This window comes from Scyliorhinus torazame, chromosome 13, assembly GCF_047496885.1.
Source record: "Scyliorhinus torazame isolate Kashiwa2021f chromosome 13, sScyTor2.1, whole genome shotgun sequence".
NCBI classification, from domain to species: Eukaryota; Metazoa; Chordata; class Chondrichthyes; order Carcharhiniformes; family Scyliorhinidae; genus Scyliorhinus; species Scyliorhinus torazame.
This window is the reverse complement of record NC_092719.1, coordinates 15,711,997-15,730,040: the sequence shown is the minus strand read 5'-3', so window position 1 is coordinate 15,730,040 and position 18,044 is coordinate 15,711,997. Positions and strand designations below refer to the sequence as shown.

The following is an 18,044-nucleotide window of genomic DNA, read 5'->3' as shown; positions in this document are numbered from 1 at the left end:
AGATCATGGCTAATCTGATTGTAATCACTACACATTCCTGTCCACATCCAATAGCCTTTCACCCCCTTGCTCATCAGCACTCTATCTATTCTGCCTTAAAGATATGTAAAGACTCTGCCTCAAACACCTTCTGAGGAAGAGAATTCCAGAGTCCCTCAACGCAGCCCCGAGGTCTAGATTCTCCCACAAAAGGAAACATTTTCCACATCCACCCTGTCAAGGTCTTGTATGTCTCTTTCCGATAGCCTGCCCATTCCAGGTATTAATCTAGTAAACCTTCACTGAGCTGCTACCAATGCAATTACATCTTTTCTTAAATGAGACAATACAGCACTGCACAAAAGGCTACTCAATAAGATTAGAGCCCATGGTGTTCGGGATAGTATATTAGCATGGACAGAGGATTGGCTAATTGATAGAAGCTAAAGTTGGGATAAGAGGGGCATTTTCAGGCTAGCGACCTGTAAGAATGAAGTGCCACAGTGATCATTGCTAGGGCCACCATTATTTACTAGATATATTAATGACTTGGATGCGGGAAGTGAACGTACTCTTGCCAAGATTGCGGATGACACAAAAATAGCTGGGAAGGAAAGTGGTGAGGATAACACAGAGTCGACCGAGGAATATAGACAGGTTAATGAAGTCAGCAAAAACTTGGCAGATGGAACATAATGGAGGAAAACTATGAAGTTATGCACTTTGGTAGGAAGAATAAAGGAGCTGAATATTATTTAAATGGAGAAAGACTGAAGTAAGCTGCAACACAGGGTCCCTCCTGCATAAATCACAAAAAGGTAGCATGCAAGTTCAGCAGGTAATAGGGAAGACAGATGGAACGTTGGCCTTTATTTCAAAAGGGATGATGTATAAAAATAGGGATTTTCTTAAGAGGAGAGGTTGAGCCTGCACTCAGTGGAGTTCAGAAGAATGAAAGGTGACCTTATTGAGACATCTAGGATTTTCAGAGGGCTTGACACCTGATACTTCTTCAAAGAACTCCAGTAAATTGGCTATTATTATTTTCCTTTCACAAAACCAGGTTGATTCTGCCCGGTGGCACTTACATAAATCTAAGCTAAATAACTGCTTGAAACATTTTCTCTACAACAGATGTTAAGCTAACTGGCCTATAGTTTCCTGCTTTCTGTCTCATTTCCCCTTTTTGAACAGAGGAGTTACACTAGCTATTTTCCAATGTAATGGAACCTTCCCCAAATCTAGTGAATTTTGGAAAATGAAAACCAATGCATCAATAATCTCACTAGCCACTACTTAAAAAAAAAAAGTAGAATACTCAATTAATTTTTGCCAATTAAGGAGCAATTTAGCGTGTTCAATCCACCTACCCTGCACATCTTTGGGTTGTGGGGGTGAAACCCACACACACACAGGGAGAATGTGCAAACTCCACACGGACAGTGTCCCAGAGCCGGGATCGAACCTGGGACCTCGGCGCCGAGAGACCGCAGTACTAACCACTGCGCCACTGTGCTGCCCCCTCTGCCACTACTTTTAAGACCATAGGATAAAATCCATCAGGACCTGGGGACTTGTCAAACCGCAGTTTCAAAAATTTGCGAAGTACCACTTCCCTGTGATTGTAATTTTCTCTAGTTCCTCCCTCCCAATTCCGGAGGTATGATTTACCAGCTTGCTATCTGGGACAGAACTCAGAACCATCTCCATGTCTGAGGAATGCCTAAAGGGATTATCTGACCACATACTTAGAACCACAAAAATACATTCAAAGCGCATATAGGGAATAGATCCTCCTTGCAGAAGCAAAAAGGAGCTATTTTCTGTGCATTTGAGCAAAGCTAGGTGAAAGTCTGTACTGAAAGATATCCTTCACAGTGAACATGGAATATAGGATTGCAGAGTCAACCGAGATGCTTAAAATCAAAACTGAGACTTACCTGGGGACTGTGTTTATTGTTGGAAATTGCAGAGTTGTGAATTGACACAAAAGCATTGCTGCAGCTAACATAATGGAAATACCGGTTTCATGGGACAAAGGGCCTAAATCCTGCTCTTAAATTTCTGAATGCCAAAGGTAAAGGCCATTGACTGGTACAAGTTGATCATCGCCTAACAAAATCTTCAAATAAATGTCTACTAATGTTGCAACTATAAAATCTTCAGGTGCACATTCAACTGTGACGAGTCATGGTCGATGTAGATTTTCCCCAATACAGATGCTGTCAAACTCTAGAGTAAGAGCTTTAGCGAAATATATTGAAAGATTCCACACCTCACTGTCACAAAAATATGGTGTTTTAAATAAATACCACTGCCCGATGTTGAGCTCTTCTTTACAATCTTATTGAGTGGCTGTACAGGGTACAGCCAGCAGCAGCTATAACTAGGGAAAAAAATCTCAAATCTGACTGGCTGGTGTCAGGAGCACAAGACAACAGCTGAGGTCCAAGTGTGCAAGTCACCTATTTCATGGTTACGTCAACAACCCAGTAAATGATAGTTAATTGCATTTGTGCATACAAGGGTCTGTCTCAGGGGTTGAGAACACTACACAGACAGCAATATGTGATGCGTGATACGTGAATATTTATTACTGGTAATTCATAGTTGTTGTTGTTTTTTTTTTAAATCAGCATGTCAAGAATACTATGCAGTTGCACTAGAAAACCGAATGCTTGTACCAAAAAAATGCAACCATCATTTTAAAGGTATGACTAAAAACAGTGGGCAGCTTTGACAAAGAGTGATCGGACTCGAAATATTAGCTCTTTTCTCTCCCTGCAGATGTTGCCAGACCTGCTGAGATTTTCCAGCATTTTCTCTTTCGGGCAAGATAAAATCATGACATAGCTGAAACTGGAACAGGATAATGTGGGACAAAGCTACCATGAAGGACAGGTATGCTGCAATGCCAGATAAAGCACATTGGTCAGGACTATTGCCCAAAATGTTTTCATGTTTCTGTTTTCTAATTTTCTTAGATGGCTCGAATTCTCTGAGCTACCTCTCATGCTTGTAAAGATTCAAAATCAGTTCCAATCAACTGAGCTTGTTCACAGCATACAGCAAGTTGAACTGTTCAATTTTCTATGCAGGTTGGAGCAATCAACTCTTGCTGAGCAGTTTTGATAACCTCTGTTTAGCTTGGTTTGAATGGAATTAGACTCCAACTTGTAGCGATTGTTCTTGTTCAACTTCTTCAGATTTACTGAAGGAAACTTAACAGAATACTATCCAATTCTGCTATTTATCACGACATCTAAACCAAGTGGGGGTGAAGAAGGTTTGCCCCAAAACTAACACTGGGCTAGATTCAAGGGTGAAAATGAGGTCAAAGCAACCTCTTTATCAATGTACGTCCATTTGGAAATCACTTGCCCAAACAACAATGATTTGTACTTGTAGGAAGAACAGAGACAATATAAAACAAAAAGTAAAATTTTAATGAGAGGCAGGAGCAGAGGGGCGTTGGTATACGTGACCACAAATCATTAAAGGTAGCAGGGCAGGTTGAAAGAGCAGTTAATGGGACTTCCGGTTGCGGCGATGCGGAGCTAAGCCGCACGATTCGGCAGCTCCCGCGATCACGAACTTTTGGGCTCTCTAGAAGAGCCCCAACGGGAATTTTTTGACGACGTTCCGTGTGGGAAGGGGAGAGTGAGGTCCCCCTTCACTGTTTATGGATCGGACGAGAAGTGAAACGGCCAAAAAAGCAGCGTTGGAGCAGCGGGAGAAGCGAGGGAAGAAAAACAAGATGGCGGCGGCCAGGGATAAAGTGGAAGGCGGGCCGGAGCTGCACGAGTTCATTAAGCGCCGTTTTGAGGAGCTGCGGAAAGAGATGCTGGCGCCTATGCTGTCGGCGATTGAAGGATTAGGGATGACTCAGAAGGCCCACGAGGTAAAGATCCAGGAGGTGCAGAAAAATGTTAATGAGAACGAGGATGAGATCTTGGGCCTGGCGGTGAGGGTGGAGGCGCAGCACAAGAGGTGGGCGTGAAGATTCGAAGACCTGGAGAACAGGTAGAGGAGAAAGAATCTTCGGATCCTGGGTCTCCCTGAAGGAGTGGAGGGGGCCGATTTGCAGCCAGCGCGATTGTGGGTCACATTCAAGGATCAACATTACTATTTTGAAACGCCCGAGGAGGCTTGGACCTTTATTCAAATTGAAAGGTTGAACTCAAACTGAGGGTTTGTGAGGGTGGGGGGGGGGGGGGATGTTTGATGTTTGTTGTACATGTTAATCACGCGCAAGAAATGTTCCACGGGCTGGGGGATGGATGGGTATGGGGAAAGGGGCCGGGTGAGAAGACCGTACGCGCTGGTGCTGGAGGGAGAGGAGGCTCGGGGAGGGGGGGAAAAGGAGTCAAGGTCGCAACAGGAGCTGCACCAGAGGGGGCAGGGCAGGCTTAGGAAAGCGCGGGCTTTTTCCCGCGCAAGGGAAGGACGGGGGGGGGGGGGGGGAATGGAGGAGCGCACACTGATTGGGAGATTCCCACACGGGGAGCGGGGGTCAGCAGACTTACGGGAGTGCTATGGGGGGGGGGGGGGGAGCAAAAGAGCTAGACACGGGTCTAGCGGGGGGGGGGGAATAGGGTTGCTGCTGCACTGGCCGAAGGGGAATGGGAGATCATAGAATTATCATAAAATTTACAGTGCAGGAGGCCATTCGGCCCATCGAGTCTGCACTGGCTCTTGGAAAGAGCACCCCACCCAAGATCAACACCACCACCCTATCCCCATAACCCAGTAACCCCACCCAACACTAAGGGCAATTTTGGACACTAAGGGCAATTTATCATGGCCAATCCACCTAACCTGCACATCTTTTGGACTGTGGGAGGAAACCGGAGCACCCGGAGGAAACCCACGCACACACGGGGAGGACGTGCAGACTCCGCACAGACAGTGACCCAAGCTGGAATCGAACCTGGGACCCTGGAGCTGTGAAGCAATTGTGCTATCCACAAGGCTACTGTGCTGCCCTAATGAAGGTCGGTCAGCAGTAGCAGCAACCCAGGGGGGAGAGAGAGAGAGAGAGAGAGAGAGAGAGAGAGAGAGAGAGAGAGAGAGAGAGAGAGGGAGAGGGAGAGGGAGAGGGGGAAGGGGGGTCTGTCTGGGGGGTATTTGAGCAAGAAAATACATGAAGGATCTGGAAAACTGACATGTACGGGAGGAATCCAATGTACAAAGCTCTGTAACATATTGTTTTACCATGTTCATGTCTTGCTATGTGCGCTTTCTTTCTTTTTGTTACCGGGGGGGGTTGTTTGTAAGGGTGAAAAATGGTGTTAACATTCTTAATAAATATATATATTTTTTAAAAAGAGCAGTTAATATAGCGTACAGTATCTAGGCTTTATTAATAGGGGCAGAGAGTACAAGAGCAAGGTGGTTACGTTCAACTAGTTTGTCCTCAGCTAGAACATTGCGCCCTGTACGGAGTTCCGTCCTTTAAGGCGCGAAGGACTATTTTCCTCAGAGAAAAGGTGGCCGAGAGGAGATTTGATAGAGGTAATCAAAGTTACGAGTCTGGACAGAGTAGATGGGGAGTACTCGTTAAAGGATCGAGAACGAGAAGACAAAGATTTAAAGTAACTGGTAAAAGAACCAAAAGCAACAAGAGGAAACAAAATTCGCACAGCCAGAGGTAAGGTCTGGTATGCACTGCCTGAGACTGTTGTGGGGCAGATTCAATCGAGACATTCAAAAGGGAATTTGATTTATCTAAAAAGGAAGAATGTTGAGGAATATGGGGAGAAGGTAGGGGAATGAAACTAAGTGAATTGCTCATTCATAGAGCCAGTGGAGGTAGGATGGACTGAATGGCTTTCCTGGTGCGCTGTAACAATTCTGCAAATTAAGATTTTGAAAAATTTATGAACAGAAGATCTCCAAATACTTTTTTTTTAAGTGAAAGGTGAGCAAGAGGGGGGAAAAAGTGGGGGCAAAATATAAATCAATGGAAAATGGTTTAGGCAGACTTTTGAAGGTAAGCAAGATGGCAGCCAGGAGCTAGGTGGCTGAACGAATTCAAACTATTCTGTCGACTTCAATGGAAAGAAAATCAATCACGCTGAAAAAAAATCAGCTGCCGATTTGCTGTGTCAGTTCCATGCTGCTGGTGTAGTCCAATTTCACTGCCTTAACCTGAGCGACTATGCTCAATCAAGGTTCATAACTGTACTATGCCCGGTAGCCAAAGAGGTTGATGGAGTCTGTCCACACTCAAGTGACACAGAGGTGCTGGCAAGCAGCCAGAGAGAGTTGGCTTTGATATTAAACTGAAAGAAACCACAGCCCACCCAGGTGTTAAATGTTACGAGTTGTCAAGGGTAGCAATATGGAATCAGTGCAAGCAAAGCTGAATGTCATTTGGCACATGTGCAAGCTGACGCCATGCTTTCAGAAGATTTTGCCATTGGGCAGCAAGTAAAGGTGGTCCTGGGCTAGGGGGGCAAGAAACATTGCGGCACAGGTCGCTGGGTCAAAATCCTGGAATTCCCTCCCTAACAGCACTGTGGGTGTACCTACACCTGTGAATACAGCGGTGCAAGACTGCAACTCACCACCACCTTCTGAAGGGCAACTAGGGATGGACAATAAATGCTGTCCTAACCAGCAGCACACCATCCCGTAAATTTTTTTTTTTTTAAATGTACTTAGTTCCAGTGTTAAGAGGCAAGATTGGAAGCATGACAGAGCAGTGCCATGGAAGGTAGTCAGTGGGAGTAGCGCAATAAATTGTATCCCACTGATTTGGTGCTAAATGTGCATTGGCTTCCAGGAGTATTGTATCGTTTCCAGACATAGCAGAATAAATATAAGAGGGACTTTCAAGCAATTGAAGACATAAAAATTACACGTACAATTTAAAACAGCTTAAACAGATGCGACCATGGCACCTTGCAATTCCACAGCCTGAAAAGACGCCTTTTGGAATCCTTGCAGCCACATGCTGTGTAGGTGGAATAGAAGTGTCGCTCAGAGTGCTGGTCACTCAATTTGCTTCAAAAAATGACTGTTTTTTGCAAGTCACTTAGAAATAAAACAAATTCCAACATATTTAAACAAAGATTACAACCCGTGTTATCCTTAATGTGAATTTTTAGGGAGAGCTATACCCAACTGTCTAAATGAGAATCACAATTTAGAACCCATTATTTGCTGCCATTCTAATAAAGGTAATATTACAAAAATCCTTGCTCTAAGTTTTCAATCCCATCTTACCTGGTTTAACAAGTTCAGGCAAGAATTTCTAAATGCTCAGAGAGGTTGTCGTCGAAATTCCCATGGTAACAAAATACTTTGTACTTATAAACATTTAATACAATCGCACAAAATGCTTTTAAAACATACCGGAAATTAATAGGCTTGCAGAATTCATCAGTTGGCAGCATCTCGTCTCTGAGACAGAATCAGCTGGCTGTGGGTTCAAATCCCATTCCAGGGCTTGAGCACAAAAATGAGGACCGAGATATCAGTGCAGTACCGTGCCGTGCCGAGGAAGTGCTGTATTATTGGAGATGCTGATTTCAGATCAGATGTTAAATGTCTGCCCTCTCAGGTGGATGTAAACACTCCCATGGCACTACACCAAAAGCACTACATAAACGCAATTCTGTCTTTTTTCTCATCTGCATATAGAATGGCTACGGCAGCTGTGTCCGTTTTAATGAGGTCAAACGCTGCTGGCAAAGAATACGAAGGTAGCTAGTAAGGGACTAGCCTGGTGAAGAAACAGGAGGAATAGTAGCTCAGTAACAACAGACTCCAAGCAACTGAGTAGACAGTCAATTAACGACACGCATCCTCAGGGTGACTGACTAATCCAAAAGTAGCACTGAGGATCTGTCTCATTTTCCTTTTTTAATGTTGGTACCCCACTGAAGGTCAGTGGTGCAGTTCCAGCTGGCTACTGCAGAGAATAAAAGCTCATGGCGTAGGAGGTAGCCTATTGCCATGGATTGCAGGAATCTAGCTAACAGGAAGCAATTAGCATACGTGGTCATTTTCTGGTTGACAGGATGCCATAAGTGGTGTGCCCCAGGGATCAATGATGGTGCCGCAACTTTTTATAATTTATATAAATGACTTGGATGAAGGGGCTGAAGGTATGGTTGCTAAATTTGCTGGCGACACAATGATCGGTAGGGGAGTAAATTGTGAAGAGGAATCAAGGAGTTTGCACAGGGACATAGATATGTAAAACCTGGAAAATGGAGCTTAATGTGGCATATGTGAAATGATCCATTTTGGCAGGAAGAGTAAAAAAGTTTATTATCAAAATGGTGAGAGATTGCAGAGCTCTAATGTGCAGAGGGATCTGGGTGTCCTACTGCATGAATCACAAAGTGCTGGTATATAGGTACTGCAATTAAGGAAAGCTAATAGAATGTTATCATTTATTGAAGGGAACTGATTATAAAAGTAATGAGGTTATGCTTCAGTTATACAGGGTATTAGTGAGACCACATCTGGAGTATTGCCCATAGTATTAGTCTCTATTTAAGGAAAGATGTAAATGTGTTTGAAGCACTTCAGAGAAGATTTACTGGACTAAAACAGGAATGGATGGGTTGTCTTATGAGGAAAGGTTGGCGAGGTTAGGTTTGTGTCCACTGGTCTGGAACAGTAAGAGTTGACTTAATCAAAACCTTTAAGATCCTGAGGGGCATTAGCAGGGTGGATGTGGAAAGGGTGCTTCCTCTTGTCAGAGAATCTAGAGCTGTTTAAAAGTAAGGTGTCACTCATTTAAATCTGGAGATTAGGAGAATTTTCTTTTGAGGGTTGAGTCTCTCGACCGCTTTCTCAAAAGGCAGTGCAAGTAGATTCTTTGAATATTTTTTTAAGGTAGAGCCAGATTGATTCTTGATTGAGATGGGGGTGAAAGGTTATTTGGATAGGCCTTGAGCTTATTGAATGGCACAGCAGGCTCAAGGGATCAAGTGGTCTACTTCTGCTCCTAATACGCATGTGCGTCTGGTTGCTTCTTGGATATAGGGGGGCATGAGTGCAACAGGGTGATGCGGAAGAAACAAGTGAGCAATATTTCTCCATCTCATCCCAGAAATCTCAAATTACTTTATTTATTGCTAACTTATATTTCTTGCAAACTACATTTTAGTCAAAGGGCAAATCTCTGCATAAATCATTCATTAAGCTGTGCAATGTTTATTCTTCCCTTTTCCTTCCATCACCCAGGCATCACTTAGGTTCCAAGGCTAAGAGCAGTGAAAGCAACTAAGCTACTTTAATGCATATCAACTGCAGACAACAGCAAAACTGCAGTTGTCCAACTTTGGTTGCAGTTATAAACACAAATCGCCTTGTTCCTGAAGCAGCAAAAAGCCATTTTTTCTTTGGATCTCACGCACTTTCTGCTTGGTAGAAATCTTCAGCAGTAACAGTAAAACTAGGAGGGAGATGTATTATCAACACAAAACAAGTGCTGTAATACCAAAATCTTCAAGGTTTTTCAGAAAAGGTTACACGGTGGTTCGATCGTAAGTATTCAGTGATATCCTGTCTTTAGTGAATGCGTACCAATGAATAATAATTTAATTTGTTTTGTGGATCAAGTAACATTGGGCGACACGGTGGCGGAGTGGTTAGCACGGCTGCCTCCCAGCGGCAAGGAACTGGGTTCGATTCCCACCTTGGGTGACTGTGTGCGGAGTTTGCGCATTCTCCCCGTGTCTGCGTGGGTTTTCTCTGGGTACTCCTGTTTCCTCCACTGTCCAAAGATGTGCAGATTAGGTGGATTGGACATGCTTATTGGCTCTTTGGGTGAGGTTACAGGGATGGGGATTGGGCCTAGGTAGGGTGGTCTTTCAAAGGGTCAGTGCAGACTCGATGTGCAGGTTAGGTGGATTGGGAATGCTAAATTATCCTTAGTGGCCAAAAAGTTTAGGAGGGGTTATTGGATTACAGGGATAGGGCGGAAGTGAGGGCTTAAGTGGGTCGGTGCAGACTCAATGGGCCGAACGGCCTCCTTCTGCACTGTATGTTCTATGTGTTTTACTCTTTGATACCCTTGCTGTGTCACTCTTAATGTGCCACCGAGGAACATCTTGTAATACAATCAGGAAGGTTTCAAGTTGAGGCCCACTCCAGGGCTTGATTGTGTAATCTAGAACACTTCAATACAGCAATAAGGGTGTGCAGTACTGTCAAAGATACCATCCTTTGCATAAGACATTTAATCAAGGAATCATTTGCTGGTTTAAGTAGATGCTAAAGACCTTATTGCATAATTAGAAGGGGGACAATTTTTCCCAGTGTTCTGGTCCCAGCTCCACACATTTTCCATTTTGCTACATGGTTGAATTTTGTTAGTGTGTAAAGTGTCACTTATTTCACTTGACGAACAGCCATTGCATTTCAAAGTAATCTATTGAATGCAGTGATCTGGGACCTAGGGTTGTGATAAGGTGCCTACATAATTTAAAATTCTTTAATTAGCAACTAGGCAAATCTGTTCCAGTTACAACTGGTCCTGAAAAGTGCCAACATATCAAACGCCTGCTCTGTGAGCAGTCTTTCAACAATGCTAAAAATCCTGCCTCCTCTAAGTTTGGACTGCCAGTGACTCCTGCCCTGCTCTGAATGTCTGCAGATCATAGAGGAATTTGCAATAAACACAACTATGCACTGTCCCCATCCAGAGAACAAAAATAAACACACTGCAAAGAAATACATGCAAGTCGCTCAAGTTTGTCTTGTATGAAATATTCTCCATTCCTTCCATAAAATTCAAAACAATCCACTCATGGTGGAAATCTTTCGGACCAAAAATCTGATATAATCTATTCCTCCTATGCGTGCTACACTTACCATAGATCAGACTTCAAATTACTCCTATATTATTCCCAAAACATTATTTTCTGAAATAAATCCCTCAAGTACTGTGAGCTTGTAACAGTAGCTGGACCTATTCATCAAAGCGGTTTAATAATTTTGGGGAACTTCGCAGGTCATCTGGACTGTGCATCTTTTGAGTATTGGGTTAGGTGCCTTAAAATTGCAGCCTGCTCCCAGTGCACACCCCTTCACCAGTGAGACTCACTGAAGCTAGCCACTAGGAAGACCCAAATCCTAACCAGGTCTTTCCAATTGCTGCCCTCTGGCCGTTTACTCTGGACAGGTGCTGGCACCTGAAAGATTGTGGTACATGAGGTCTTTGGGCCTGTAGTACTAGCGTACGTTGCAAGCAACATCAAAGCACCTTTTAGCATAGAAGCAGTTTTGGGCACTTCACAGGGGAGATACTGACGTTGCACTATGGGAAAGTTAGATGTGGGTAAGATTTCAAGGGGCATTTGAAAGTCTGAGAAGAGGCAAAGTGAAAGGCAGGGTGGGGCAAGGTAGATGGATGAAGGCTCTATACACAAGGGTTTAGTCAGCATCTGAAAGACTGATGTATTGAACCCAGCCAGCTTTTAGTGTGGAACAGCTGGACAAGTGTTGTGCATTTCTTTGCAGCATAACAGCCAGATCAGAACATTAGCTCTTTGTCCCATTTTCAAAACTGCAAATGACTCTCATCTCAGTCTGTAAATGAGGAAATGGCTCAGAGCTGTTTATTTACATTGCCAGACAAGAACAGCAAAGATTGTAGGGAAACATCAGCAGTCTGTGTCATACAATCTTTCCATTCATTTTCTAACAGCAGTCATTGTTTCTTCATGCCACCAGTACTCAAGGGAACCTTACAAATAATGCAAGGGCAGAACATGACATTTAGGTCAACTACAATCAGAATGTTGAGGGAATTGTTTTGTCCTGTTTTAGTGATAAGCACATCCAAGCGTTTAGTACATCACACTGGTACCAGTCCTCCTTTTCCTTTTCACTCTTCTAAATCCAGGTCCCAATGGATGATCCAAGTCAATTATATAGAGCTAGATTTGCTGTTTATCAGAACTGTAGAAGGCATTAACATGTATTGTTCTGTCCCAAGAGTATTGTGTGCAGCTGTGGTGTCCTTATCTGAGGAAGGGTGTTCTTGCTATGGAGGAAGTGCAGCGAAGGTTTCCCAGGCTAATTCCTGGGATGGCGGGACTATCATACAAGGAGAGACTAAGTCGGTTAAGATTATATTCATTGGAGTTTAGAAGAGTGAAGGGGGAATCTCATAGAAACTTATAAAATTCTAACAGGATTAGACAAGGTAGATTCAGAAAGAATGTTCCCGATGGTGGGGGAGTTCAGAACCAGGGGTCATAGTTTGCGAATAAGGGATAAGCCTTTTAGGGCTGAGGTGAGAAGAAATGTATCCACGCAGAGTGGTGGATCTGTGGAATTCAACTACCACAGAAAGTTGGGGAGGGGGGGGGGGGGGGGGGAGAGAGAGCAGGAGGAGGCGGGTTAGGGTACTGAACCTGATGATGAGCCATGACCATAAGAATGGTGTGGCAGGCTCAAAGGGCCTACGCACACTTCTATCTTCTACGTTTCGATGTTGAGAGTAAGGTTAAATAGCAAATTAATTTTACAGAAGAGACACCAAACCAAGCCTACAGATTTAATTATATGCAAACTTGAGTACTGATGAGAAAAAAGACATGCTGTCAAAGTTTTTCATCTTGCAATTATTATGGTCCGTCAAGAACTTTACAACAGTAATGGGTGGGGGGTGGGGGGGGAGGGGGGGGAAGAGAGAGAGAGAGAGAGAGAAACAATTTATATTGCGTGTGACGAGTGCGCTAATTGGTTGGCAAGTAGACTCCGATTGGTGGAGGCATTACCACAGAGAATGCAGCATGGAACAGTCAACTGACCAGCTTAATTTTAATTTAAATCGGGTAGGTTGACCCAGACTGGACAAGGCATTGCGCTGGGGAATCAACCAGGAAATGATCAGATCTCAAGCTTCTGTTTAGTTTTTAAAAATGCAGTGTGCGCTTGTGCCTTCAATCTGCAAGGGACAGGGCATTGTGTGTTCCCTGTGGCTCCCAGCATTCATGAGTAAGGTGCACTGTAAGCCTAACTGAATCTTAAGTTGGTTTTCAATGCAAGTCTTAGCACCATCAGGATTGTTTAATTGCAGAATCACATAGAATGCTGGACACGGTTTTGAGTTTTGGAAGCAGACTGGTTGGGTACGGTCAATACCTTGCCTATTGTGAAAAGCCAAAAAGATGTGCTGTTTGATGCGATCCATTCATCAGGATGTACAGCGTGGCATCACATAGGCATTGTAATTCATATACCAAATTGCTCATTTGTGATAGACAGCTTGACAGCAACATCATGTTGGTGGAGAATACCCACTCGTGCTGCTACTGTACAGTAACAACGTGCAATGGCTGCCTCCACCTGTTGCTCAAATTTTGAGAAACACCTTACCTTTCTAGGGTACTCAGAGGTAGACGGTGTACTCTTCAGGACCTAAAGTGTCAGCCTTAGGCCCATTCCATGAGTTTGCGCGATATGCAGCGATCTGTTGTGTACTACCAAGTGACTTTTTGTATGCAAAAAATGAAAAATGAAAATCGCTTATTGTCACAAGTAGGCTTCAATGAAGTTACTGTGAAAAGCCCCGAGTCGCCACATTCCGACGCCTGTTCGGGGAGGCTGGTACGAAAATTGAACCGTGCTGCTGTCCTGCCTTGGTCTGCTTTAAAAGCCTTCGACCTTCAGGGCGTTACAGTTGCCACAAAAGGACAGCGCAACAGCTGCTCACAGTATTACCCTACTTCCACACGTGCTAGTTCAATCCTATATACAAAACCAAGAACTGGAAGAGCACTAAAATTGGGGTTAGCACATCTAAAATAAAGAGAGGAGGAAAAATAGCAAACATATCCATGCGGCTAAGCAATTCCTCAAGAAAAGATTTAGACAGGTGGACAGTGGACATCAGCAGCCGAGTATTTGACCCCCTTCCAAGGGCAGCATTCACTGTCCAATCTCACAAATGAAGAATGAGATACTTGACGGAGGTACAACATAGATGGTCAACACTTCTCAGCCTTAACCTACAATGAGTTACAAAAGGGGAAATGCACAAGGTAGAAGTAGTCGCTTCTTGAAGATGCTGTCTGCAGGTAGATCTAGCACTGCTCACCAATTACCTGGGAAAAAACAAAACCGTTTCTCATCTTCTTGAGATTAGCACCACATTCTATTGGATGCAGAGGGCTAAATGAAAATAAACACCATGCCCCAGCTCACAAATTTAAACAGGAGTCTGAATATCAAGACAAAGTGGGGCCTGTGTATTTTGAAAAACATTCAGTTAAATATAAATCAGTCATGGCCAAGGGATCCATGAGTCACATAACTTAGCTTTATTGCTCTTCCCTCTGACCTAAGGTGCCTTCACTCCCACCACAGTCAAGTTATTGATGTCAGCAACTCGGAATAAATGCTTGGAGATTAACCACAAGACCAGTTGAAGTAACAATGCTTTTTTAAGTCAAGACCGAGAGAAACAAAACATTGTTAAATGACCCAATTACAACGTACACTTTCCCCCCTCCGCCCTCCATTTTACTGTCCAATGGATCAGCCGCAGCTTCCTCAGATTGGAGTGGTGCAGTTACATGAAGTGGCAATTTAGTGCTTAAAAAGTGAATAATCAGATAATTCAAGTTAAGAGGTACGTTGATTGATGGTGCCTGTCTTTTATTTGTTTGCAATAAATGTTGCAACTAGAAGTCCAAAGATAATATCAGCAATTTACGCAGCGTAGCTGTATCCCAGTTCACAGCTAATTACAATAACCTAAAAGAACACACTTCTCAGTTTATAAATTTTTAGTCCGTGAAATCAAAGTGGCAACACAATTTATTTAGAAATGTGTAGGATTCAGACTTCTGTCTTACCCATACCAGAATCCTTCTTTGTGCCATCAGATATTATTTCCACATGATCACTGTCCACGTCATAACTGAAGAAGTCATTCAGATAAGTTTTTGACCTCTGCCCACCAAATACGTAAAGGCACCGATTTTTCTGAAACAGAAAAAAAATTGTTTTTGCGTAAAGATCATAGTGGGGAAACTCCACATCTCATATGCACATACCTTTCAAGGAAGGGGGCTAAAGGGGGGGGAAAAAAAAGAGGACACAGCTGCTTATCAAGAGCTACAGAAAAACTTTACATACTTGTACAAATCTAAAACAGCACAATGTGGAAATGGTTCTGGAATGATGGCAATTCAATCCAAGACATGAGGGGGAACACAACAAAACACAAATGCCCATCCAAGTAGGTATAAATCAAGCCTCACAGCTTCAAACGTACACAACACAAAGTGCACTCAATACAAATCACCCACCCTCAGCATTTCCACAAACGGTAGATGCAATCTCAGCAGCACTGCAGAGTTTGACAAACAGAAGTCGCCCAGTTCAGTTCCTCTTCTTTCCAAAACCAATTTACAAACAAATGTTTCAGCGAAAAAGATCTCACCATATTGCTATTCAATTACCTGAAAATGTTAGAACATTATACAGAATTCTCATTAAATGCTGGTTGGAAAGAATTCCTCTACCCGGGTTTTTGTGGCAGCTGGAGACAGAATTAACCCAAGATGTTCTTGTAAGTCTACAACTTCAATGGTGTTCAACTCCCTCAGTCTGGCACCTGAGTTTCAAATCAATGTCCCCCCTGCTCTGCACACCCACTGCTTAAACAAGGCAAGTCAAATGGAGTAGTACAGAAGCTCTCAAGTAACAGCACTGAAATTCACAGAATTGTTTTCAAACAGGAGCCTTCAATACTCAAACTTATTTAGTATTCCCAGGCCGAAGTTCTATCAATTGGTTTCAAGCCATCAGATGAATCTCAACTGCAATGGAACCGGGCAAAGAGAAAGATCGACATGACTCTTCACTCAATGTACTTAAAATGATTCCCTCAGGGAAAGTGTAAAACATGATCAGCCGGATTCTTCAGAAACCTTTCAGTCCTCCAGCCCAACCTTGCTGTCATTTGTGCTTCAAAGTCCTTATCCTTTCCTCCACTGTCTATTTTATTATGATCCCAGACCAGATACCAACAGTTGCTAGGATACTGGACAGAAACCCCAATCTGTTATTAAAATGTGTAAGACTGTGAGGAAAGGATACTTCACTCCAAGAGTGATTCCGCGCACAAATAGGTTTGTGGTATATTGAAACAAAGTTTATTACTGACACAGTATTAATAACTTTATCATAAAGACAACAACTTTCAATTACCAATTCAACAATTCTGAACAAATACAGTGAAACAATAACATTTAACTGCTATCTTTATTGCCACTCAAACAAAACCCATTTCAGGTCACAATCCACTTTTAAATACGGTTAGCAGACTCAGGAATATAAAGAGATATCTTGGATAAACCACTTTGAGAAAGCGATATCCTTCAGGACCCAGCTTGTAGATTCTTGCCTGTCTGAAACGACTGTTTAAACTGCCAGCCTTTCCAGAGACTGCTGTTCAATTCACAGCAAAACCTTTTTAACTAAATTGCTTTGAGAAATGCTGCTGGTCTGTCCACAGTCAAATATTTAACAGAGTTTCCCCAGAAACTACTAATCTTGTGCACAGACTGATCTTTAACTGAACTGTTTTGAGAGCACAGCTTTTTGTCTGTCCATATCCCAATCCAAAATTAAACAAACTCCAGAAACTGCTTCAGCCCCTGGCTCCTCCCATTATCATCACCTTACTAAGCTGACACACTGTCTCTAATTATTTACCCTCCAGAGGACCCTCTTTTTTTTTTTTTTTTATAAATATTTTTATTCTCCATTTTCACATTTTCTTTAGAATTTACCCCCCACCAACAAACTGTAAACGGTAACAAATACAATGTCAATCCCCCTACCAACAACAAAGAACAAAGAAACGTACAGCACAGGAACAGGCCCTTCGGCCCTCCAAGCCTGTGCCGACCATGCTGCCCGTCTAAACTAAAATCTTCTACACTTCCTGGGTCCGTATCCCTCTAATCCCATCCTATTCATGTATTTGTCAAGATGCCCCTTAAATGTCACTATCGTCCCTTCCACTTCCTCCGGCAGCGAGTTCCGGGCACCCACTACCCTCTGTGTAAAAAGCTTGCCTCGTACATCTCCTCTAAACCTTGCCCCTCGCACCTTAAACCTATGCCCCCCAGTAATTGATCCCTCTACCCTGGGAAAAAGCCTCTGACTATCCACTCTGTCTATGCCACTCATAATTTTGGTCGACCTCTATCAGGTCGGCCCTCAACTTCCGTGGCTCCAGTGAGAACAAATTGAGTTGATTCAAGAGTAAGGGAGAGAGAGAGACAGACAGAGGAGAGGGGAGGGCGCCAGAGAGAGAGAGAGACAGAGCGAGAGAGAGAGACCGAGAGAGAGACAGAGCGAGAGAGAGAGACCGAGAGAGAGAGAGAGAGAGAGAGAGAGAGAGAGAGAGAGAGAGAGAGAGAGAGAGAGAGAGAGAGAGAGAGAGAGAGAGAGCGAGAGAGAGAGAGAGCGAGAGGCAGTGCACCAGAGAGAGAGAGCGATGGAGAGGCAGTGCGCCCGAGAGAGAGAGAGAGAGAGATGGAAAGGCAGGGCGCCCGAGAGAGATGGAGAGGGAGGCCGCCCGAGAGGGAGGACGGGCGCCCAAGAGAGAGTGCGCAGAACGTCCCTGCGCACACTGCCCACTGTGCTGCTCCCACATCCCCCAGCCAAGTACTCAAGCCCAGTGGTGGTAGCCACACTAAGAACCTGGAACCAGTTCAGAAGCCATTTTAAACTCCAACATGTCCGACGCTGCCCTCATCTGCAAAAGCCATCCCGGCCAAAATGGACCGCATGTACAAAACCTGGAGAAGTGAGGAAGGGGTGCTGAGGGTCAGAGATCTATAAGTAGACAGTAGAATAGCAAGCTTGGGGGAACTAACATGATTTTCTCTGGCAAGGTTGTCTACCTTTACTGCAGATATAGCATAATTTCTGGTTCACAGCAAAGGATGTGCCAAGCACTTACTGCTTTCAGAACACGACAACAGTTCCCTCACTTCTGCGAGAGTGCGCCTTTCACTTCTAAGGTCTAAACACTTCTGCTAACTTAGCTCAGAAAGCATCACGCAGGAACC

At 43.7% G+C, this 18,044-nt stretch overlaps 1 protein-coding gene across 4 annotated transcripts in view; it reads right to left on the bottom strand.

Annotated features, from left to right (window-relative positions):
• The window catches only part of mkln1 (muskelin 1, intracellular mediator containing kelch motifs), a 195,571-nt gene that overhangs the window by 42,776 nt on the left and 134,751 nt on the right, over positions 1–18,044 (bottom strand). For 3 of the 4 annotated variants that reach the window (XM_072471106.1, XM_072471109.1, XM_072471110.1), the window contains one exon: positions 14,811–14,940. In XM_072471106.1, coding sequence (XP_072327207.1) covers positions 14,811–14,940 — 130 coding nt within the window. The remainder of the gene's footprint in view (positions 1–14,810; positions 14,941–18,044) is intronic. The other variant, XM_072471107.1, reaches the window with a different exon arrangement.